A 25,653-nucleotide genomic window follows, 5' to 3' on the forward strand; every position below is an offset into this window, starting at 1 on the left:
CGCACTCTACCCCACGCGCACTCTACCCCACGCGCACTCTACCCCACGCGCACTCTACCCCACGCGCACTCTACCCCACGCGCACTCTACCCCACGCGCGCACTCTACCCCACGCGCGCACTCTACCCCACGCGCGCACTCTACCCCACGCGCGCACTCTACCCCACGCGCGCACTCTACCCCACGCGCGCACTCTACCCCACGCGCGCACTCTACCCCACGCGCGCACTCTACCCCACGCGCGCACTCTACCCCACGCGCGCACTCTACCCCACGCGCGCACTCTACCCCACGCGCGCACTCTACCCCACGCGCGCGCTCTACCCCACGCGCGCGCTCTACCCCACGCGCGCGCTCTACCCCACGCGCGCGCTCTACCCCACGCGCGCGCTCTACCCCACGCGCGCGCTCTACCCCACGCGCGCGCTCTACCCCACGCGCACGCTCTACCCCACGCGCACACTCTACCCTGCGCGCACTCTACCCCGCGCACACTCTACCGCGACACCCTCTTCCGCGACACATGAGGGCACAAGGTCATGAAGAGGGGTCGGGGCTTTGGGCCGAGATCTGAACCCCAACATCCCTCCCCCAAAACAAAAGCTTCTGAAGCTACCACTAATGCCCTGCGGAGTATTTAAAAAGAAAATACCCATGAAACGCAGCAGCGCCTACCCTCCAGATATGACCTGGAAACCCACATCCCCCAAACCACACCTACAGTGTGTATGATACAGCAGTGTGTATGAGACAGCAGTGTGAGAGACAGCCTTGTGTGTTAGAAAGACAGCAGTGCGTGAGAGACAGCAGTGTGTGAGACAGCATATGTGTGTTCTAGGGAGAGACAGCAGTGTGCGAGAGACAGCATTGTGTGTAAGAATACAGCAGTATGAGAGAGACAGCAGTGTGTGAGAGACAGCATATGTTTGTTCTAGGGAGAGACAGCAGTGTGTGTGAGAGACAGCAGTGTGTGTGAGAGACAGCAGTGTGTGTGAGACAGCAGTGTGAGAGAGACAGCAGTGTGAGAGAGACAGCAGTGTGAGAGAGACAGCAGTGTGAGAGAGACAGCATATGTGTGTTCTAGGGAGAGACAGCAGTGTGAGAGACCGCAGTGTGAGGGACATTTAAATTATGTTTTGGTTTTTGAAACATACATAAAACTCATTGTTATTTGCAATGTCAATAGCTCAAACTCGCGTAAATACGCGACCTATTGCAAATGCAATAGGTCTCGCATTTGCGAGACATTAAGCTGTAAATGACAATGCCATTTATTTAATTTATTTATCTGTTTTCAAAACGAACACATAAATACATTTACAATGCCAATAGCTCAAACTTTTGCAAAATCGATACCGTTGGATTGTAAATGCTTGTTAGTAATGACTTGTTGGTGTTTGTTAAGATGTGTTGTATTGGGCAAGAGATCTGCCTGGTGCGGGAGTGAGAGTGCTTTAAAGCACCGTTTAAACACCTAGTTTACACAAAACAAAGACCATTTCAGTATTAATAAAGCACCGGGGGTAAATGAAACCATATCCCCCAAAAAAAGTGTGTGGGGTAAACAAACTAATGGCTCAAAAAAAGCGACGGTGGTAAAAACAAACTAATGAATCAAAAGTGACAAAAATGTGATTGTATAATCAGAGAAAGATGTGGAAAAAACACGTCGCAGATGACACCAGGGTGAGAGCACATGTACACGCTCCACGCAATGCAAATCGTTTTGGCTCTTGTTTGAGAAAATATTTACAGAACTTTCACTTGTACAGAACTTATACTCAATGGCCAAAAACAAAAAAAGCTTCCCAATTATATATAACCAGTATAGGGAAGGTGGCGGCAGCAGTTGAAATTTACAGAAAACAGACAGAAAAGATAAAAGATACAGTAGACAAATACAGCAGGTACTAAATGTCAGTGGCAGTGCAATCTTTGCTTGCTGTGTCCATGTGGTGGGTGGGGGTGGGGTGTATTGCCATTCAATGTGACGGTCTTATCTTGTGTGTTAATGCAATGTGACCTTGTGCAAAAGAAGGAGGCGTTACAGAGTGGGAGAAGCTGAGAAAGGGACCGCAATAAGTGGAAGGGTTAGAGGAGGGAAGGCAGAAAAAGTAAAGGCAGGAAGAGGAATGGAAAAAACAAGGTACAGGCAGAAAGAAGCCAGTGAAAAGAAACCAAGAAGAGGCAGAGAGAAGTTTTATTAAAACATATATGCAGCTTTCCAGTGTTAAATAGATCGAACCACATATGGCAGTAAGGACAAGCATTGGCTGCGCGGCCGTGAAAGTAACGGGCCGCGCGGCCGTGAAAGTAACGGGCCGCGCGGCCGTGAAAGTAACGGGCCGCGCGGCCGTGAAAGTAACGGGCCGCGCGGCCGTGAAAGTAACGGGCCGCGCGGCCGTGAAAGTAACGGGCCGCGCGGCCGTGAAAGTAACGGGCCGCGTTCTGTGGTGTGGGAGAAGCGGCGCGAGGAAAGGCAGATGGCGGCGCCGCAAAAGTGAAAGTAATCTCGGCTGTAAGGGAGCCCGTGAGATGGCGCATATGCTCGTAATCGTGCGCCCGCGTAACCGCTCGCTGGTGGCCGGAGAAAGCCTTTTGGTAGCACTTCAAAAAGCTAGTTACTAAATGTCTCGACAGACCTGCGCATGCGCTGGCTCTAGCGAGACCTAAAAAGATAGATGTGTTAATCTCTGCCAACTCCAACCCTAGGGTGGTGAGGTGGGGGGAAGCGAGGTGAAGCACAACCTTCAGTCCCCGCCATCTTGAAGATTGGGGTACCTCTCCAATCAGGGCTAGGTCTATGCCCCCTTCTACAGGAGGGTGGCTTACTAAAGGGTGTAGTCACCCCAGGTAAGGTGCCCATTGGCCCTACCTGCTACTCCCTTTAAAACGCCTCCTAAATGTAGTATTTAGGTGGCTTCCCCAGACCTGACCCGAGATCTGCAATGACCTAAGCAGAAAGAAGACACCCTGCAGCTGAACCCTGAGGGCGACTAGTGCCTTGGCCCCAGCCCTAACAGCCTGCCTCCAGCTTCGACGACCCTGTGAGCTGTCTTGCAAAAATGACTTCCAAAACCCCGGGGAGGACATTTGCCTTCAATGAAGACACCAACCTCCAGAGGACAGTGGACCTGTCCAGAAGACACGGACTCCTAAGCCTCTGGATCTACACAGATCTGCGTCTCCTGCCCACTCTGCACCCGACGCCCACAGCCTGCATGGCTTAACTTTGTAATGAAGTCTCCCCGGTGATCCTTACCTTGTGTTCAGCGTTGGCTGACCCCTCCTGCCCTCCACGACAGCGCCTGCAGTGTAAATCCAGAGCTCCCCGACCACGGCCAGCTACAGTAAGAAGAATTCAACGTCGAAAGGCACCCCTGCACCCGAAGCCCCTGGGCCTTGGTGAGGTGAACCGACAATGCCCCTACGACACTTGCATCCCAACTTACCTCTACTGTTGGTGGTCTTCCACTTGCAACCTCTGGTGCCACGCCTGCAGCCTCTTTGTTATCAGGAAAATCCTCACTGAAAAGCATTGGGTGCCTGATGTTGAATTTGCACCCTGCTGCTCTTGTACCGATGGTGGTGTAGGTTTGGTGCTGCTTTGTGGCTCCCCTTGTGCTTGTGTTAACCCCCAAATATTGGCCCCTGCAAATGATTTACCTACTTGCAAACAGTGCGGCCCCAGGCACCGCCTGTCCCCATTGGAAAGCATTGTGTCGATCTCCGATTTTGACCTCTGCACCAGCTGTCCCTGTGCCGCTGGTGGTGCAGCTTTGGTACCTACGTGACCCCTGGCCCTTGCTGACTTTTGGCTCCGAAGACTGAAATTGTAAGTTAGATACTTACCTGTTTGACCACAAGATTGTTTTCCACATGGATAACATTAGACAGTTTGAAAACGTTTCTAAGTGTCGAATTTCGCAAGTGAAAAGTATTTGTAATTAAATACTTACCTACCTTAGTACGAAGATAGGGGTCTTAAAAAAAAAAGTACAAAGTATAATTTTATATTTTTCGTCTTGATCTCCTTGAGTTGTGTGTCCATTATTGATCATGTGTGTGCAATAATTGTCTTGCACTCCTCTGTGCTAGGCCATGTTGCTTCTCGCCCACACTACAAATAATAGAGTACTTTGGGTTTTGCATTGAGCCCTGTACACTTTTGGGGAACCTGTGGACTCTGCATGGTATTCAATATCAAATACAGAGCCTAGACAAATTATCCAAACGTGATACAAAACAGGTGCAGAATTACCACAAAGACCAAAAGCACTCCGCAATGAAAAAGGGAGCCACACTGGCATTTATAGCCAATGTTTCCATCAGGGCATATCCATGGCAGCCACATGGCATTGGTGGCACTTTCACAACACACTACCACTAAACAAGGAGACACAGGTTGGCCAAAAGGTACTGAAACACCTGTTTTCCTTCTCAAACTCATTTCGTTCACACCTCCCAGGAGGGTATAATGCAGTTACATCAATGCACAGCATGTGAACCCGCAAAAAGATTCAGTAGGATGTAGGATTAGTTTTGCAGCTCGAAGAATTTTGTGGATTAACATGTGACCCTCCCTGCTTCCCGGAAAAGACTAGCTCAGACAACTAGGAAGAAAGGACCGCAAGAAGTAAGGGGGATGGAGCCTCTAGAAGAGAAGGCCGCTACACACAAAGATGGGAGGGGGTAAGAGTAAAAAAAAAAAAATAATCTGAAGTTGACCACCAAACAAAGTCTTCACCAGCGAGGATCTGACATCCTAAAGGGAAGGCCTTTGACACCAAATTATAGTATACTCCTCCAGTAAAAAAAACAAGCATTTGCAATGCAATAGGTCTTGCATTCACAAGAGTTTGAGCTATTGGCATTGTAAATGACCATGCCAACAGCTTAAACTCTTGCAAATGCAAGACCGATTGCGTTGCAAGTGTAATGTTTGTAAAATTGCCCCTCGCCACGCTTTCACATTGTCTGCCACGGCCCTTTCTTTAGACTAGTCACGTCTAAACAAAGAGGCGCAGCCGCTATTAAAGATAAAAAGAGGTATGGGGCGCTTTTATTAAAAAAAAAAAAAACATTTGTTTGTCAAGTTGATTGACAAATGGTATTTTTTTTGGTAAAGGTGCCCGTGCCACGGTTTCACTTTAATAGCAGCCAGCGCTCCTTTCTGTAGACAAACCATGAAAGGGGGCCGGCTGACATTAAAGTGAAATGCTGTTTAGGGTGCCTTTCCCCCCTGTTGATAACTCATATATTGATGGCATTCCTGTACCTTCTAGGTTCTCCGGTTGGTTAGTGGTATAAAAGAGCCGGACCATTTGTTGAAGGAGGGCGGCCCACAGGAAAAGCATGTTGTTTGGAATGGCTAAACTTCCCCTTTCTTGTGGTAATGATAAAAATGTCATTGACCTCCTAATTTTGCCATACTGCCACACAAACTTAGCCAGTTGAGATTCAAGATTTTTTAATAATTTATCATCAATAAGTAGAGGTATCGCTCAAAACAGATATAGTATTTAAGGGAGTATATTCATTTTAAGATCGTTAGTTCTACCAATTATTGACAAGTGTATGCTATTAACACGCATTAATTCTTGTTTTATTATAGTTAGTAAATATTTCATAGTTTATTTTACATATATCTTGAATCTTTGTACTTTTACAAACCCCGAGATATATTGCCGTTTCCGCTTTTCTGGGGTCGCTAAAATCAATTTTCTCAGTACATAAGATGATAGTTTTATCTTTAAGAGAGTACCCAGAGTATCTTCCAAACCTATGCGTAATAGCCTCGATTTCAATGATTGCTTCTGATGGGTCAGGTTTTAGCACAGCCACATCATCCGCATAGGCGAGTATTTTAGTTTCGAAAGTACCAGAGGTGATTGGTTTAATCAAGGGGGTCTGCATAAGTTTAGTGCAAACAATAACGGCGAGCAAGGGCAGCCTTGCCTCGTGTTATCCTGACTATCCCAGACTCAATGCCCATAACCTGGCTCTTAGCAGTTTGTTTTCAGTACATAGCTTTAATAGCCTTAATAAATATAGGGCCGCAGTTAATTTGTCCCAATATGCTCCAAAGAAACTCCCACAACACCCTGTCGAAGGCTTTCTCGGCATCGAGAAGGATCATCGACATCCGGCCCCCGGTCCCGGCCATGACATCGAAGAGTGAAATTACCCTACGAGTGTGATCAGTGGTAGATCTGCCAGGGATGAAACCATGTTGCCAGGGGGAGACCAGATGTTCGATGATCCCGCCCAACCGATTAGCCAAGATCTTTGCGTACAGCTTGGAGTCAGAATTTATCAAGGAGATTGGGCGATAAGATGATGGAAGGTCAGTTGGTTTACCCTTTTTCGGAAAGATAATTATGCTGGTCTCTTTCCATGAATTTGGGGTAAGGCCACTCCACTGTATGCCAATAAAGAGATCAAGCAGGAGTGGAGGAATTATAGTACCCATGATCTTATATAATTCTAAGGGGATTTTATATGGGTCGGCTGCCTTTCCAGAGGCAAGATCAGAAAGAGCACTCTATACTTCTGCTAGGGTTATCTCTTTTTCCAGATCTCCCTGCTTGTACTATCTAAGGCTTTATCCCACCCTGTATCCGCTAGAAATTCCCTAAGAAATAGTCCTGTTTCATCCCAATTAATTGATTCGTATTCATGGTACAGTTTCTGATAGTATTATTTGGAAAACCTCAGCTATATCTGTTGGGTCAGTATAAACAAGGCCCTCTCATTTTATAGCCTTAATGGTATTCTAGGAGCTCTTTTGCCTAGTACGTAGGGCAAGTTGTTTCCCAGTCCTCTCTCCGTTCTCATATACATCCCTTCTATGTGTCTGATAGGTTTCTGCTGCTTTCTGTGTAAGACAGCTATTCAGCTTCGTTTTTAATAACCGCATCCGTCTCATTGTATCTGCCCCATCCTCTCCCCGAGCTATTGATACTACATGATCCTCCTCAATGTTTGACCATTCTGTCATTAATAAATGATTTTTATTGTCAAGTTGTTTTTTAATCCTGGCCACATAGCTAATTGTTTCCCCCCCTCAATGCGGCCTTGAAACAATCCCACATGACCCCTCTTGAGGCACTATATCGGTTTATATTGAAATATTCTTGCGCCCATTTAGTAATAAACATTATATACTCATTAAACAAAGTTTCCGGTCAAAAGTTCAACTAGATCGTTGTTTATTAAAGCCTGTTAGATTGAATGAGCAAATTAGCGCATTATGATCCGAGACAAATTTCGGCCACTAATGTATTACAGCCTGGCTAGTTAAATCTCTTGTGGCTAATACATAGTCTATCCTGACATACTTATTGTGGGGATGTGAATAATATGTATACCCTGGATCAGCCTGATTTTTAAAATCCCATACGTCCACCAGATCAAAGCTGTCTCTAAGTTGGCTGACTGCTTTAAAAACTCTTGGTTTTCGACCTGTATACCTTTGCTGTTTCCTAAAGGCGGGGCCCAATGAAATATTAAAGTCCCAACCAGGACGCAAGTTCTAATTCAAGCGTTTCGAAAACCGAAGGATCGTCCTGGTTCGACCCATATACTGTACATATAGTTAACCCCATAGCCAGCTCAGCAATTACCCATCTCCCTTGTGCATCCGCTGCTTTACAGTTTGGTTCCCACAGGGCTGTTTTAGCTCAAATAGCTACGCCGCGGGTATTAGATGTTTGTGTGGAACAAACTAGTAAATTATAGCCACTAAATTTAAGTAAATCTCTCTTGTGCCAGGGTAGATGAGGTTCTTGAAGGGAGATTATATCAGGTTTTTTTGTTTAATTATTTCCCCTAACCTAGCTCGTTTGTTGGTATCATTTAATCCAGCCACATTCCAAGTACAGATTGCTAATCTCCCCATTTTACTCTAGTCAAGATTTTCCTTAGTATAAAAGAACCAGTTTTAAACTTCAGAGCTTTGGAAGTGTTTTATTGATTTAACCAGATCAATGACATTTTGTACCAGTCTCACTGTCAAGTTAGAGTAGTTGCTTTTTTTATGTCCCCCCCCAACCCCGAGCCCCCTCCCTCATCCCACCCTCCTCTACCTCCTCTCCTCCCCCTCCCCACCCTCTTAATGAGGCACACAGACTCCATTTAGAGTCTTGAGGTGATGGGCATGCCACGCATGCTCCTAGCTCCTGCCTAATAGTCTTTTTTTCAACACATTCAGAAATGCCGAATTATCCTTAAAAGAACCCCTTGCATGAATCTTATACCTAACACCCCCCTTCACCTAAATAGCAATTACCCCTCATACCCCGCATACACCTAATTAAACAGATAGCTAAACCTTGTCCCATCCAGTTTCAGATCCATGCACCTTTAACATTACTTAATACAAAATTATTTTCCCCCCAGAAAAATACGATTAAGATCAGTGACTTAATTATTATGGTATAGTTCACCTATCAATTTTAACGCAGCCTAAACCATCCAGATACTCCTTAGCTTTAATTTCTGAAATGAAGAATTTTGTTTGACCTTCAAATATTACTTTTAGCCTTGCTGGATTGTTAAGGTAGGCCTGTGCCTTTTTGGCCTGAAAAGGCTTAATTAATTGGCGTAACCTCCACCGTCTTTCGACAGTGGAGTGACAAAAATCTGGACGGGTAAAATAGGAGATTTCATTACAAATACGCTTTGCTTCAGGCCTTGCTCTTTCAAAAATTGCCTGACGAAGCAGAAAGTTGCCCAAAAACACTAACATTGCGCGGGGGTATGCTCCAGGTTTTAGTGGCATCTTTAGTGTAAACGGCATACGATGAGCACGTTGGACTTCTGCATCGAAGTTCCAACTAGAAAGTTCCGGGATAGAGTCTCGAAAAAGTTTTACCACAAACGGACGAATATCGTCCCCCTCCACAGCTTCGGGAACCCCAAAGTATGCGCAGGTTGTTGTGGCGCTGTCGATTTTCGAACTCTTCAAGTTTCCATCTTAGGTCTAACCGCTCAGACTCATGGGATTCTATCCGTTGTTGGTTCGAGGTGATCTCTGCTTCATTAGAGACTGTCCTAGATTCCAGTTCTGTCAACCTATCCCCAAAGGTGCTACATGCCTTTGTTAACTTTCGGACTACCCCTTGAACTTTACGTAGCTCTCTCTGGGCCCTGCCACTATCTTGTAAAGTTTCCTCACAATGTGAGGCTATAGCTTGTAGAACTGTAAGGGCTGTGGCCGATAGATCAGCCTGAGCAGTTTGAGTTAGTTGCCTTGCGGGAGTAAGTTCAGATGTAGGACTCAGAAGTAGATTAGTTGTTGTATACTCCCAGTCTAATTCAGCGCGCTTCTTTTTCCGTCTTACAGTTGCTTTAGCTCTTGAATTCGGGGCTTTCACGTCTATTTTATCGCCACTTTCACTCTCATCTGAGAGTTCTGAAGTGGTGTCATCAGACCACTCTGCTCCCTCGGAAAAGGAATAAAAATCACTGGGGTCTTTTTCAGTATCATTGTCAACTATATTATTATTATTCCCAGGTCCTTGAATGGCTGTCATACCTCCCTCAAGCTCAGCACAATAATTTGTCTTCATCATATCACTAGCACAAGCTATCGTAGGCTGGGAGTTCCGAGAGCGCTGAGACCCTTTCACAACATTAATTTCTTTCGTACTAATAACCTGGGGCAGTGTTTGAGTGACTCGAATACTAGAATCTTGGACTGCTACCTCCTCCTGTCCCCCCATGTCTAACAGCATCCACATTTGTATGAGGAGGTGACTGCATACCTTCATTTTCTGTGATATTAGTCTTCTGTAGCGTGTCCTCCCCCAGACTGGGGGCTAGATTCTCCCTATGCTCCTTAGGCTTGTTCTTCGGCTTGTCCTGCACTCCCCCTGCATCAGGGACTGCTCTCTCCTCCATTACGGGCTGTTGTTGCAGCTGGTTCTCGCCCCCGGAGGCTGCTTGCACCACCTTCCCTCCTTGCTCTGGAAGCAGTCCAGGGCCTCTGCGGAGGAGATCAGACACTGTCGGGCCGGTCCGGACTCCCTTCCGGGTTACTGCTGCAGCCGCTGCTCCTCCCCGCTTCGGAGTCGCAGCCATTTCTGCTCCTTCAATCCCGTCAAATCCGCCAACTCGATCCTGGCTTCCACGGAGCGCCTGAGCCTGTGCCGGTCTTGCCGCTCGAGCTCGACCGCCGCTGAAGAGGCAGATGTTGCGTCAATCTTGGGTGCCATCTCCTCCTCGAGGATGCCGTTCTCCGTCCGGTAAATCTGGTAGGTCGTTCCTTCTTTCTTTTCCGCTGTTGCCTTAAAAATAGATTGATGAACAAGTCGCAGCACCGCCAGGCCAATAATAGAGGCGAGCGCCGAAAGTTTATTGCACAGCGGTTTTTCCAACTCCGGGCCTTTAACTTCCGTGACCCTCCTCTCTACAGCAGACGGTACCTTGCCTTTTGTCTTTTAATAATGACCTCCTCTGGGTAATCGGGTAATCGCTGTAGGAGCTCATATTCTTTAACAAATTAATCACATTGAGGGCATGTCAGCAAAAATCGGCATTTCCTAGTTTGACGTTTTTAAGAGCTTAACAGGAGCATTACGCGCACTCCGGTCTCAGCTGACCGCCATCTTGCTTCCGTGGGTTTTGTTTTCAATGCAGTTTTAGGGAAACAACATAGGCCCTGGGTACCTGATTGGCAGGAGCACAGGGCACACTCAGTCAAAGCACATCAGCAGTTCAGCACAAAGTGGTGGGAACCATGCAGAAAAAGGGCACTTTCTCACAGCTTGTATTTGCAAAAAGAATATTATGCAAAAGTGGAGTCCTGTGATAAACAAATATTATTTTTTGGGCAGTGTTACTAATCTGATAAATATTTGATTTGCAGGAAGATGAGAAAGCTGCTGCTGAAATCTATGAAGAATTCCTTGCTGCTTTTGAAGGAGGAGATGTCAGTAAAGTGAAAACATTTGTTAGAGGTGGAATTGTAAATTCTGCAAAAGGTAGGATGAGTAACTTCATGGCATCTCTTTGACCAAATGACCCTCAGATATCCTCCATTATGAAAACTGTTTGTAACCTGCATCTCTTTTCTAGATTCACATACTGTGCACAGTCCCACAGTCTAATGTTGGGCTTGGCAAAAAATGCAGATTTTATTTTCAACGTATATCTTAATAGTATTGTTTCAGGCATGACGGGGTGCGGAATTTAATACAATATCTACTTGTACATGGGGCAGGTTGCCTCATAAATCTACTTGTCCTGTAACAAAATCCACTTGACCGTTTGTTGCCATGTAGTGCAGCGACAAATGATGGCAGCAGTCTCATTATAAAAGAGCACTGATATAGCCTCTATTATTATGCCAGGGCTGATACCATTGTAGTGTTTGAATATTTGCAATCCCCTTATGTTACCACGTTTCTGCAGATCTACATACTGGGGCTGAAGATAGTGGTAAACAATAGTTTGAGGGTTAGAATGTCCCTTTGAGTCTGTGCCAACCTACTAACTTGCATGTTTTAAGGAGTTTCAACAACTCTTCTCTAATATTTTCTTATACTAAGAAATGTTGGAGATCTACTCCTGACAAAGGCAGACGTAAACCTTCTTCCAGATTTGGGAAAATAGTGGTTGCGGGAAAGTAAACTTGCAAACAATTCAGATTCTTGGACGAACAAATTTACACATGCACATTTGCTCATGCTAAAATGCAGTTCAGAAATATTTTCTAGGAGTACTATTTCTTGTCCTACATCTGTTTGTTCTTGTGAATTAACGAAAGCCTTATAGCTGCACTTAATGCCAGGACATATACAATGGGTGCACTTTTGAGACTTCCTTTAATAATTGGTCCCCTAATTTGGTCTGCCGTTGACCATGACTTTTTGTGTTTTATTAAATTCTGTCTCTCTCTGTATCGGCTGTCTTCACTGTGAGTGACCACATTCTGATCTTTCACAAGGAGCATATTGGCACACAAAGTAGTTTTGTTCAGTGCCAGTAACTACCATGGCAGTGTGTGCTTTTTGAGACCAATAAAACGATTTTTGCTTTTGCTAGTGTTTGTTTTAATGGCGAGGGCCTTGCAGCTCCCACACCAATAAGGTTTTACAAAGAAATAAAAACAAAAGTCGACAGTGAGGCCCTATAGAAACTAGCACTTAACCTGCTATCCCCAAAGAACAGTAAATAGAGGGAATTCCCCCATAAGAGTATGTGTGCACCAGATCAAAAACACCCACTGTCAACTTGTGGTCCTCAACTGGACTGTACAGTGTTCAACATAAAAAGCAATCAGTGCACCACTATGAATCTATTCCATAAAGTACAAAATCCTAATCCAATGTTTTCTTCAAATACTCTTTTTATTTCGACTTGCTGATGATTCTAGTGTGACATACAACATGAAAGGTGGATCATCCGACGTGTATAGTCGGAGACGATCCTCCTGGTATGTGTTTTTTTTTTTCTTCAATTTTCCATTGGAACACGTACCAGGAGGATCGTCTCTTACTATACTGTGCAGCACATATAACTGTGATGAGTGGATGCGATTGTCCACCCTGGGTCGCCTTTAAACTTGTGTGGAACCCAATGTATTGATATTTTCAGGTGCGTTGCACACTAACCCTGTGGTCATTAGAAAGTCTGAGGTGGCTACTGTTGCCCCAAAGTGACCCATTTGAATCGGCGCCTAGTTGCATATTTCTGTGGACATATTAAGTCTTCTCTTAATACAGTGGCCCGTCACATTACTGGGCTCTGTAAATGCCCTGAAGTAGTCCATTTGTGATGGACGAAACGCGTTGGCTGATCCAACTTTCATGTTGTATGTCACACTAGAATAATTTGCAAGTCGAAATAAAAGGAGAATTTGAAGAAAACATTGGAAACGGATTTTGTACTTTATCGAATAGATTCATAGTGGTGCACTGATTGCTTTTGATGTTGAACAAGGTTTCAGAAAAACCATGCCAATACAAGTCACACATTGACACAACTAAAAAGCTGACCACCGATTTCAGACTTACTGGCTTTGCCAATGCTTGTTTATTTTTGTTCCCCTTAATCTAATTGAAACTGGCTACACTGATTTTCCATTATGAATGTTTTTGGGAAATACTAGCATGCATCAACAAATGTAACTAAATGATGCTGCAGAGAAATGGTACCTGAAATTTGACAGTAATATAGCTAAAAAAAAATACTGCTTTAATTTTTTTATGAACATTTTATTTTGAATGCAAAGAATCCTCAATCTTGCTTTCAAGTGTCTGCAAATATTTGCATCAAATCAGAGAGCATTCTGGGAGTATTATACAAAGCCTCTTATTGCTAAACTTTGAAAACGTGTGTACACATTTTTATACTGGAACCACTGTCAGTAGTGCAGTCAAAGTCTACAACATTACGTAGAGCACTCACCCTAATCATAAAGGCTTTACATTTATGAACCATAAATACAAGTTTGAACAGCATTAACATATGGACAACATTTTTACCTTCACTGCAGACCATGTCCTTCCCTGATCCATAATGTGGTACTGCTAACTGTCAGCCAAAGAGTTTGTGCTGCAGGGGGTTGGGCCTACTTGTCCCAAGGACAAAACACACATGAATGTCTGTTGCCCTTGACCCCAAACAATATGTCCTGGGCGTCGGGCTATAGGAATTCCACATCCCTTCATGACTAGAAAACCTCACCCATACTTTAGCCCTGAATGCATTTAAATATACACTTTACTTTCAACTATATTTTTCTGCAATTAGTGTGTAGAAATCTTTCTTTTCTCATTGGTCACCCTAGATTTTTCACCTTTTCTAGCTCTAGATCTTAGTGCACTTTACCACTGCTAACCTGTAGTACATTGCCTGTGTTCCCCCTTTAAACATGGTTTAATTGGCATACTAATTGGTATAGTTAACTTACCTGTATTTCCCTAATATATGTCACAAAATGTACCCAGGGTTTGGAAGTTAAATGCAACTAGTAGATTGGAGCACCTATTGTGTCATATACCGGCAGTGCAAACATGGCTTCATGCTTACCATCGTAGCCACACTGCTGAAGTTTTAAACCTGAAGCTTAACTTGTCAAAATGACCCTTTTTGAGAGGAAAAATACACCGTTCTGAATATTAATGTCACCCCAATGTAGGATTTGTACCCCACAAGTTAGCGGGCATGGTATTTAAAAGTGGACATGTAGAATATTAATATTACCATGTCCCTACAGAGACCCTTTTCATTTCATTCATTTCACATGGCCCTAAAAGTCAAATCAGCCAGAAAAACAGCCTAAGCCTCCTTCTTTGAAGAAAAAATTAAATCTGCCTCTAACTCGTCCTGGGAGACCTATAAAATAGTCAAAGAGCTACTTAAAATTCCTAACCCCCCTTCAATTCAGGAACCCACAGTTGCTAGGTGCAACCAAGTAGTAACCTTCTTCTAGAATAAAATAACAAACATCTTACAAGCCCTTCCGCTAAAATCTGACAACAATCCCCCTGCTGCCCTCAACCATTGGCCCGACTTTGGACAGTTTTAACCAGCTGTCCAATGAAGACTTCCTGAAAGCTCTATCAGGCATGAAAAGTGGTTCACCGAATGACCCAGCCCCTATTAACATCATCAAACAAGTCGGACCTACCATCTCGCATTTGGCCACCAACCTTATAAATGCTTCACTTAGCCAAGGAGTGGTCCCCCCCAATTGGAAACACGCAATAGTTAAGGCTTTACAGAAAAAAACAGGACTTGACCCTCAAGACCTTTCTAACCTTCGTCCAATCTCTCTGTTGCCTGGCATAAGTAAGATTGCAGAGAAGGCTGTCAATCAGCAACTGTCTGCTTTCCTTGAATCCAACAATCTCCTTCGTCCCTCACAAACAGGTTTCCGCCCGGTTCAGGGGACCGAGACCGCTCTTCTGAAAGTGGTCGAAGAAGCTAGGTGCATCTTGGATTCAGGAGGATCGGCTCTACTGATCCTCCTGGATCTAAGCGCTGCATTTGACACGGTGGATTACAAGATCCTGATCCAGCGACTCCTCAACCTAGGGGTGAGAGACACGGCACTATGTTGGCTCACAGCCTTCCTTAAGGACAGAACCTTCCAGGTCTGTGAAGGGAATGTGCGATCCAAATCTTTCCCCCTCCAGTGTGGGGTTCCTCAGGGCTCTTCATTGAGCCCTACATTGTTTAACATATACATGGCCCCCCTGGAGGATGTGGTCATCCCCTTTGGGATCAAAGCCGTCACATACGCTGATGACACCCAAATGGTCTCGTTCTCTTTAGAAAGTGACAAACTTAGAAACCTTCATGACTGTCTTGGAGGAATCCATAACTGGATGTGTGACTCAAGGCTTAAACTAAATGGCTCTAAAACTGAGCTCATGCTGCTGGGACACCAAACAACATCCCTCCCCATTACTATGTGGCCATCATGCTTAGGAACCCTTCCACAACCCAAGACAGAACTCAAAAGCTTGGGTTTCTGGCTGGAGCAAGACCTCTCCCTGAAAACTCAGGCCAAAAAAACGGCTGGTACCTGTGTGGGCCTACTCCGCTCTGCCAGGAAGATTCTTCCATTACTCCCCACACAGTCTCAAAAATTGCTTATTCAAGGTCTAATCTTATCCAGATTAGACTATAGCAACGCCCTCTTCTTGGCGGCCCCAGAATCCACTATGAACATTCTTCAGCGAACTCAAAACGCTGCAGCAAGGCTTCTGACAGGCACCCCTCGGAGAGCATCAGCTAAACCAGCTCTAAAGGCTCTCCATTGGCTACCGATCCGTGAAAGGATCAAATTCAAGGCCCTATGTACTACTCACAGAGCTCTGCAAGATCAAGGGCCTCCCATGCTTAAGACCAGGCTCTACCCATATAAACCTAACAGGTCCTTGCGTTCCTCCCAAGGTAACCTGGCCACTGTCCACAGAGTCAAGAAGGCCCGCACTGGTGGGCGACGCTTTTCGGTCACAGCAGCAACCCTATGGAATTCCTTGCCAACTCAGCTGCGCGCTGAACCGAACTACATGAAATTCCGGAAGCTACTTAAGACCTACCTTTTCCCGCAATAACTTTAACTCCCCTCTTCTACCCCTCTGTTTTTTCTTTCTCAGCTGTTAACTGCAATCACAGCGCTGGGACGCTCCCGGGCAGCCACGCGCTATATAAATCCCTTTTCATTTCATTTCATTCATTTCACATGGCCCTAAAAGTCAATTGCACTTTGGCAGACCTAGCTGTCCTATGTAGAAAATCAGATTAGATTACAATACTGTTCTCTTCCAAGGGATCCTCATGAATGAATGAATGAATAAAATATTTAATAAAGCGCACGATGGCCGAGCGGCTTCCTGGCGCTGGGGACCTGATCAGAACTCAACAGAGGGGACCCAGGGAGAATTAAGAGGGGAATGCCTGAGAGAAAAGAAAGGTTTTAAGGGCTTTGCGGAAGTGAGTGTAGATGGGAATGGAGCGGATGGAAAGAGGAAGGCTGTTCCAGAACTGGGGGGCCAAGACTGAGAATCGAGTGCCCCCTGTTCTGGATTTACGGAAGCGAGGGATATGAAGAAGAGAAAGAGAAGAGGAGCGAAGAGTGCGGACAGGAACATGAGAAGAAACAAGACAGGTGATGAACAGGGGCGCAGAGCGGGAATGAGCCCGAAAAGCTAGACAGGCCAGTTTGAAAAAGGATCTGAAGCGAACAGGGAGCCAGTGAAGTGATTTGAGAACCGGGGTGATGTGAGAAGATTTAGGGAAGGAAAGGATGAGACGAGCAGCTTGATTTTGGATTGCCTGTAGACGGCGGGATTGGTAAGCAGGTATGCCCACGTACAGGCTATTCCCATAGTCAAGGCGGGAGATGACTATGGATTTAAGTGCATCGGTAGAAAAAAAACGTGAAATTTTCCGAATTAAACGAAGAGAAAGGAAACAAGAAGACACCACGGAACTGATCTGACTGTGCATAGATAGGTCATGACTGACCTTAATCCCAAGAGTGCGGACGGAGGAAGCAGGCACCGGGGGGGGGACCAAAAGAAAGGGGCCAGTGTGCAGGGGACCAAGGGTTGGAGGGACCACCAGTGAGAACAAGTTCCGTCTTATCTGGATTGAGCTTCAGATGGTTGGCGCTCATCCAGTCAGAAATGAAAATTAAAGTGGAACAGAACTTGGAAAGGGAATCAGGAGTAGAAGAAAGATCAAAGACGAGCTGGAGATCATCTGCGTAGTTGTACACAGAGACCCCCAGCTCAAGAAGAGAGGTGATGAGGGGATGAATATAGAGATTGAAAAGAAGAGGGGAAAGAGAAGAGCCTTGGGGAACGCCACAAGTGACTGAGCGGGGTGAAGCAGAAAAGCCGGGGAGATGAACTGCCTGGGACCTGTCCCGAAGGAAGGACGCCAGCCAGGAAAAGGACGCATCCCGAATGCCCGCTGCGCTGACACGGTCGAGAAGGATGGAATGATCAACCGTGTCAAACGCAGCGAACAGATCGAGGAGGACCAAGGCTTGGGGGAGATTAGAGTCGGCTTTACCCTTGAGCTCGTCCAAGACTGCGAGGACCACCATCTCCGTGGAGTGGCCCGGGCGGAATCCTGCTTGATGGGATGCAAAAAGGCCACTCTCCTCTATATAAGTGGAGAGGCAGGAAGTGACATGGGCTTCAAGGATCTTGCCGAGGTAGGGAAGAAGAGAAATGGGTTGGAAATTGGAAGGAAGGGAAGGGTCTAGACCGGTTTTTTTTAAAATAGGGAGGACTACAGCAGATTTGAAAGAAGAAGGAACAGATCCAAGAGCCAAAGAGGAGTTGAGGAGAGCAAGAGGGGGGGCAGGACAGTTGGTGAAAAGAGTTTTGAGAATGTGTGCTGGCGCGCAATCCACGGGAGAGCCAGACTTGATTTTGACCAGAAGTTTAAACAAGCATTTACAATGCAATGGTCTCGGCAATATTATAGGTAGAGCTATTGGTATTGCTAATTATTTTTTATCTTTTTTGTATCCCTAAATAATGGCATTAGCTTTTTTTTGCATATGTGATACCTTTTTGCATTAGCATAGAGCAAGTGAGGTAGTGCGATAGAGACAGAGAGAGAGGTATAGAAATAGAGAGTGAGGTAGTGAAAGAGTGAGGTAGTGAGGGAGAGGGATGTTGTGAGGTAGTGAGAGAGAGGTAGTGAAAGAGAGTGAAAGTGAGATAGAAAGAGTGAGGTAGTGAGATAGAGAGAGAGTGAAGTTGTGAGCTAGAGAGTGAGGTAGTGAGAGAGTGAGGTAGTGGTGTTTTAAGAGAGAAGTTGTGAGATAGTGAGAAAGATAGAGTGGAGTAGTGAGGTAGAGAGAGTTATGTAGTGAGAGAGAGTGAGTTGGAAGGTTTCTGGTTTGTGTCTACAACACACCTTCTCAGCCAACAACTGCCGCCCCTCCCCCATTCTTTCCCTGCCACTTCCCGTTCAACATGAATACTAGAGACGGATGGCAGACACCTGATGGACAGAAACACAGACACAAAGTACAATCGGACGATAAGTTCCTGTACGAGTTCCTCTAAAAATAACACGCATCGTAGGTATAAGTTCGCCTTCTACTACTCACTTATCTACCTTCATCTGTACCAAACACGTCTCTGGGCTTTAAGTGTCCATTTTATAAAAAGGAAAGCACTAACCAGAAACATTGCTGTGAGTTACACTGTTCACAATAAGAAATAAACACGGAAAGATAAAACAGGCAAAATTTAACCTTCTGTGGCTCATGGTTACATTGTAAACATTATCATGAACTGCGACCCGAACTTCAGTCCTAACCACAATACTAATCCAAACATCATCCATTACTCAGACCCTAAAACCGTACTAATTCTACCCCGAAATAATTATTTTTTTTGGTCATGTCCAATATTCAATAACATGTAAAAACAAACATATAAAATGTTATTTTTAGAAACCCTTCTGAAATAATAAATTAGCAGAATACCCTGAGTGTGACTCAATCAACAATTCTATCACCACTTGTTTTAACATAACATTTGTACTTCGAACGTTATGCCTGTGTGGACCTAAACACATGCAGTAGATATTAACTGCAGCGATTCAACCCAACCTTCATATCACAGAAGACATTTTTGAGAATAAAGACATTATTCTGACTAACTGAAAACTTCTCTGAATGTTCGAGTGCAATGCATTTATATTTTGCTCTACCTGAAAAATGGATGCACATACGAACGCACTACCTGCAGAGATGCTACAAGCAACATGTTTTTATTAGGGGGAGCAGGGGTAAGTACATCTCATACAAAACTGAGTTTTTCCGATCCATATACACTTCTCAGACCCCCAAGAATGTACACAAAAGACTGAAGTTTCTCCTACTATGCCACACATTTGGGTGGTGCCGGTCGCCACATATCACAGCACGCACTGAGTATTTAGTTTACAGGGGGGGCGACACTACATGTAAGGATACCTCCACAACATCTCATATCGCCAGCATTTTTCTATGCTAGAGGACTTAGCTCACATTTTACCAAGATATAAATACCACTCCACTCCCATAGCATTCTTTGGATGTGCGGACTACGATCCATCAATGCTAAAGCGCATCAGCCTCTTCTCTTTCTGACAGTGCAGAAGGATCCCTGGTAACTACAACAACTATAGTTAATGACGTTGATGGGTATGTCTGCTGCTGTGCAAACCCTACACAAGCAGTGACAGAGTGGATGGAGTCGGTGCTGTCAACCCCGTTTCACCATGAGGGGGTGGGTTGAAGGGGGGGCACAACTTCTATTTGGATGGATGAGATCCTATTCCCTCTCTTCCATACCTTAAGGTGTTAACGCAAGGACTCTATAAAGCAAGCCCCAAGGGCCTCCGAATCTCCATGCCAACTTGCTTAAGTACCACATTGGCTGCATATAACTCTGGGAGGTGCCAGCTGCTCTGCGGTCGGCCAAGGTCCGCCAACGCATACCCCGAATGGGGAAACAGCGACTCTGCTCCCAGCCCATCGCACCCATGATTGTAGTTTGCAGGGGAGCTTTTGGGTCTACCACCCCTCCCCCCAGGCTATACCTGCCCTACTCTTACCTGCAACTTTGCCCGTTCCGTCTCCCAACGACATTTCTCAGCCTCAAAGCGCGCCCACTCGTGCTGGATGTAGTGCAGGATGCCAGGCACGCTAAATTCCTGCCGTCCTCCAGGCTCTGGAGCTGCTGTCCCCCCGGTTAGGCACGGCCCGGAAAGCCGCCCTCTCCTCCATCATGGAAGCCGTGGCCTTCTGCCTGTGTATGCTACAAAGGGATCCATCCAGGGAGGCACTGACATTATCTGTCTAAGCGCTATGTAGAGTGGCTGCGGTCGAAACTCAAAATGTGTATTTTATTTTTTTCTATTAACAACCTTTTGGGGGGAATTGAGATGGGAGCGCAAGAAGCATTGATGTGGTGAAATTGGGGCTTACTGTGAGTTAATTGTGTGTCCTCTCCCCCACCCCCTTTTTTTGCCAAGTGCAAGCATGGAATGATTACATTCCACCTCGTGCTCACGACATCACCTCTCGGGCACTTGGATTTAATTGTCGCCAGTCACTGACGCTGATCACATCAGAGCCTTAAGGGTCCGGCCTCTTTCTTCGTGTGCACCAATTTTTTGTTTTTCTTCCCCACACTCCCCCTGAAGTGTGAATAATGCATGATTGTAAAGAGAGTGGGGAAAACTGTTTTTCCTCCTCACCCTTGTAGCACAGAATTTTTTTTTAAAAACCTCTCTGTAAATTGCATGATTGGGGAGATAGCCTGCTTTCAAATAACGTAATTCATGACAAAACCTAATTACTGAAAGGTAATACCCTGTCAGCTTTAATGCATTTCATCAGTCATAATGAAAAGAAGAGCATTTTATGACCCATCTAATTATCATTGCATTTTAAAGGGAAATGAATGGCGTGGCGCTGAATGTTAACTATTGACTTCATTATATCCTCTTACGCACGATGTTCGGTTGATTTTCGAAGTTTTCTCCCTGTGCCCCCTTCTTCTGTTAGATAAAGCAACTGAGATCGCAGGGGTCGATTTGAGGGGGCTAAGTACTGAACTGGGAGATTTGAGCCTGTTTAATGTGTGGTGCCGGTTGGCTGTTAATACCAGAAATCTTATTGTTGCCACACTCCAAGTGGGGGCTTATTGCTGCGAATGATGTCACCTTAGGCGAGGATCCCGTCATGTAATTAGTTAAATGATTTAAACAAAGATTTGCATAGAGGCAGCAATCAGTTGTCATGAATTAGCGAGCAGCAGTTGCCAACGAGTAGTAGCGGATCGGGGAGGGGGGTTGCAATCTCATCTCCTTGAACATAACTAATTTAATTGTCCTCATTAGCTGTACCATTTGTTTTGCTGTTATTTCTCGCTTTCCTCGCGCGCACGCAAACAGCGGTTTCATCCTCTGCCTTTTAAGAGCTTTGGTAAGGGTTGTGCAGTTCGGTGTGTTTTCCTGTGCAGACAGCGGTGGGCAAACACTCTTCTTCCGGGTGTGTGAGTGAAGGAGTCCAGTTGGTGTCTTCTGAGGAGAGAGAGGGGGGCAAGCGATTGGACAGACACTTCCTCCCAGGGGCCTCTCGGTAGTCTGCTTTCTCGGCCATACCCTGCCGGCTCTCGATCAGGTCGGTGCCCGCGGATGCTGCTGTTTCCGGGGGGAGGGGGGGATGCTTTACGCAATGATCGTGGGTTCCCTTAGTCCATGGAGTGAGGTGTGTAGTGCCTCTTCTGGGCTGAAACGAGGAGCTACGTGTTCTGAGTGGTCAGGCACGGGTGGTTGCTATGGAATGCTGGGAGAGAAAGGGGTTGTTAGGGGTAAGGGCTACCAGGGGTGAAAGGAATGGGTGTGTCGCTGAAGGCCTGCGAGCACTTACATGTTGACACTTGAACTCTTGTTACCACAAGTCGCGACTTGGGGTGTATCTTTCCCACGGCGACTGAGGTAGGGTTTTGCTGGGGCTTACACGTCACAAGAAGGAGCGAGGTACGAAGATCATTGGAGTTACTGAGAACCTGGGGGGCCTGCGTCATAGATAGCTTAACTCCAAGATGAGACTGTTATTAGTGGAAAGTCTAGACTGCAACAACTGTTGGTCAAAGCAGTGTGACCTCTGGATTGGAGTGCGCTTCTGTTCCGGGCATAGAATCATCCACAAACATTACAGAAAGACGGCTGCCTTTTTCGACGCGCTTCCTCCAAATAGGGCCCTTTAGAAAGACTTCCAGCCTGGTGTTCGTGAAGAAGCTCTGATAGGACAGCAGCTGACTCTAAAGTGTCATCGTCGGTGACGAGGGGACAGAAGCAGTTGCCCGCCTGCCGTATTTGTAGGTGCAAAGGCCTTCCCCTCCCCGAAGGATTGAAAAGGACATATGTCTCTGGAACCTTGTCTGTGTCTAGTGAGCGCGCTTTCACTGACTTCCAAGCTAACTTAGTACAGTTGCATTATGCAAGCCATCTTGCTCTTGATTAGGGGGGGGGGGGGGGGGCGGGGGGGGGGGTGATTTGCTTGCATAAGGATATGCCAGCGTTTTGATAAGGAGCACCTTAAAGGGGGTATTAATGCTCCTGGGAAGAGGCAGGTGGAGGGTTACCGTTTAATGTGTGGGGTGGTTATAACGGCATTAGGGGAAGATCTCTTTTAGGCAGTAACAAAGGTCAGAAGGTATAGAATACTGCGGGAGGGGGGTCTCGACGATCGTGGTGGGGAGAGTTAACTGGGATAGATAACAAGGCCGCTTTGAAAAGGGAGGGTAGCGGATGCGCTGAGAAGAGAGGTGTGTATAAGGGAGGGGCGTACTGGGGCCACTAGGAAGAGTGAGGTAAACACGACTCTAGAGGAGGGGGCAGCGGGGAGGAGGGGGCGGGCGGGGGTGCGCTTAAAGAAAGGGGCTGCCGACTGCCATGGTGTTGTTTGACCCGCCGCGTGCCTGCCTGTGTGCTGCCCGAGCTCGGCCGACTCTGCTCCGCTGGTGGCCTGTCCTCTGCACCACAATGCCTGGCTGGTGAGGGACCGAAGGCACAGATGATGAAGCCCGGGTCCTTGCAAGCTGCCCCTGCTGCCGCTACACTGGGTGAGTTGTCTGGCGCCAGGCTGCTCGGTGGGGGCCAGGAGCACAACACCTGTAGCTCGGCAATTACGTGCAGCTCCTGGCGGAGCGCATTATTTTAAAACTTCAGCCTTGCCGTGGCCTAATCACGATTACGAATGCGGGAGGGAGGGGTGGGGGCCGGGGAGCGTCATAACACGACGGAGGAGAGCTGCAGCAGAGGGAGGGGGGGGGTGGGAGGCGAGAGCACGACGGAGGAGGGCAGAGGGAGGGGGGAGGCGAGCGGAGCCAAGCAGCTCCTAAAAGCAGCAGGGAAGGGAGGCGAGCAGCTACGAAAACACGACCACGTCTCTCCGAGGCAAGGAGACAATGCCTCGGAGAAACGCACGGCCATTTTCGGATTCGGGGGCGTGTTTTTGCGCCCTGAGTGACAGACAACGTCACAGGGCTAAAGAATGCAAAAAATCACGCCCCCGAATCCGAAAAAGACGGAGCTTCTTTGGAGGGACGGCTCTCTCCTTCAATGGCTGGCCTCCTTTTAGGAAGCCAGCCAATGGTAGATGAGACGAAAAGGGAGGTGGGATAAAGGAGCCACTCTAAGTAGCATTAATTCTCCTGACTTCCGGTCTTGGCCTTCGGCCAAGCCTACAGTCCCTCGACCTAAAAATGAATCGGTAGAAATAGGAGGGAAAAGAGCGAAGGAGGAAGAGGGACAGATGGAGGGACAAGTAGGACGAGGTTGAGGTACTGTGGGAATGTTGGCTTTGATCTTCACGATCTTGTCGATAAAAGTCATTAAGAGAAGAACAGAGGGACTGTGAGGGAACCAGGCTAGGAGTGGAGCGATCAGAGGTGGCAAGATTATGGACCAGAGAGAAAATTTCACGGGGTTTGTTGGCCGCGAGAGCTACTCTCTCAGTAAAGTAAGCGGTTTTGGCCGCTAGGATTTCTTTTTTATATTCAGTGAGGAGAGATTTGTATTTGGCGCGCAAGGAAGAGCAATAGTTCCGTCTCCAGTGGCGTTCCGACCGCCTAAGGTCGAGTTTAAGTGTTTTAAGTTCTGGAGAGAACCATTTGTGCGCGTCGTGAGAACGAACCGCCTTGATCTTTCGGAGCGGGGCGACTAGATCGCACGAAGAGGAAAGCCATGTGCCAATGGCGTTGACCTGGGAGTCAAGGGGAAGATCGGTGAGGTTAGGAACAGAGGAAGCCAAAGTGAGCGAGAGGGAATCAAGATCGTTCCGATTCCAATTGCGGGCTAAGATGTTTTTCGGAAGGGGGGGCTTGTCGACTGCTCCCAGATGGATGGAGAAGGAAATGAAAAAATGATCCTACCAAATGCATGGGGATGTGAGAAGAGATGAGACAATGGGGCGTGAGGACCAGATTTGATCCAAAGTATGACCGTGGACGTGAGTAGGGACTGAGACGTGAGGTGTGAAGTTTAAACATTGGAGAGTACCAGAAAAATCTTTCGAGGGGAGGTCTTCCCTAGGGTCGCCCGGCCAATAATTAAAATCGCCGAGCAGAAGGACGGAAGAATTGTTGACCACAAGGGTGGCCATAAGGTCCTGAAGGGAGGCTACAAAGGAAGGCATAGATTGAGGGGGGCGATACACGAGGACGACAGTGAGGGGGGCAGAGAGATTGAGAGAGCGGGCAACAAGGTAGTCTACATTGGATATGAGGGGGTGATTAAGAAGTTGAAATTTGAGGGTCGACCGAATGATCATCGCCACCCCTCCCCCCGCCCTGCCGTCCGGGCGGTCAGCCCGAAGGGCATAATGGGTGTCAGGAAGAATGGCTAAGAGGTCGGGAAGGGAGTCTGCAGAAAACCAAGTTTCAGTCAGAAAAAAGAAATCAGGGGAATCAGTAGTGAGAAGGTTGAAGAGAGCTGCCTGGTGTTTGACAGCAGAGCGGGTGTTAAGCAGTAAAGCATAGGCTATGGAAGGGGCAGGGATGGGAAGGGAACGAGGAACAAGGAAAGGATCAGCAGCGGGTGGAGTGGGACTAGAAGGAGCCGGAGGCAGGTGAGGAGGGGGAGAGACAAGAATACCAAGTGTGTCAAGGTGTCGCAGGAGGGAGGGCGAAGGGGGGGAATCAGCGGTAAGAGCCATAAGTTGAGCTGGAGTGTACGCCAAGGAAGGGGCAGAGTGCATGGCCCCTGGTCCCGGCCCGTCGCGGACGGGCGCAGACGGGCTTAACTTAGGCGCAACTTCGGCGCGCCTTCGTCGCGCCCGCTGCGCTCGTTCGCTGCGCGGCCGGGACCGGGCAACCATGATATGGGGACACATGGGGAGGAGGATCAGGGGCGTGGCAGGGGAGGGAGGGAGAACAGCTGCGCCGAGCCCAGACCCGCCCAAGATGGTGGAGCCGCCCGTCTCACTCAAGAGTCAGGCGAGGAGGGGGCGATCAGCGGAGGCGGTCTGGGTCGCGTGCAGGGGCAGCCAAGAAGGACTGGAGCGCTAGGTCCAAAGCGCTGAAGAGCTGAGCAGGTAGGCGGGTAAAAACTATCCCAAAGAAATGTCACAGTGATTTAAAAGCAGCGTTGCTCCCGGAGACGCCTCGG

General features: G+C 47.0%; 1 protein-coding gene across 3 annotated transcripts in view; it reads left to right on the forward strand.

Moving 5' to 3' along the window:
• The window catches only part of U2SURP (U2 snRNP associated SURP domain containing), an 835,376-nt gene that overhangs the window by 103,111 nt on the left and 706,612 nt on the right, over nucleotides 1-25,653 (forward strand). For all 3 annotated transcript variants that reach the window (XM_086943721.1, XM_086943722.1, XM_086943723.1), the window contains one exon: nucleotides 10,871-10,985. In XM_086943721.1, coding sequence (XP_086799847.1) covers nucleotides 10,871-10,985 — 115 coding nt within the window. The remainder of the gene's footprint in view (nucleotides 1-10,870; nucleotides 10,986-25,653) is intronic.

Source organism: Lissotriton vulgaris, chromosome 11 (genome assembly GCF_964263255.1).
Source record: "Lissotriton vulgaris chromosome 11, aLisVul1.2, whole genome shotgun sequence".
In the NCBI taxonomy this organism is placed as follows: Eukaryota; Metazoa; Chordata; class Amphibia; order Caudata; family Salamandridae; genus Lissotriton; species Lissotriton vulgaris.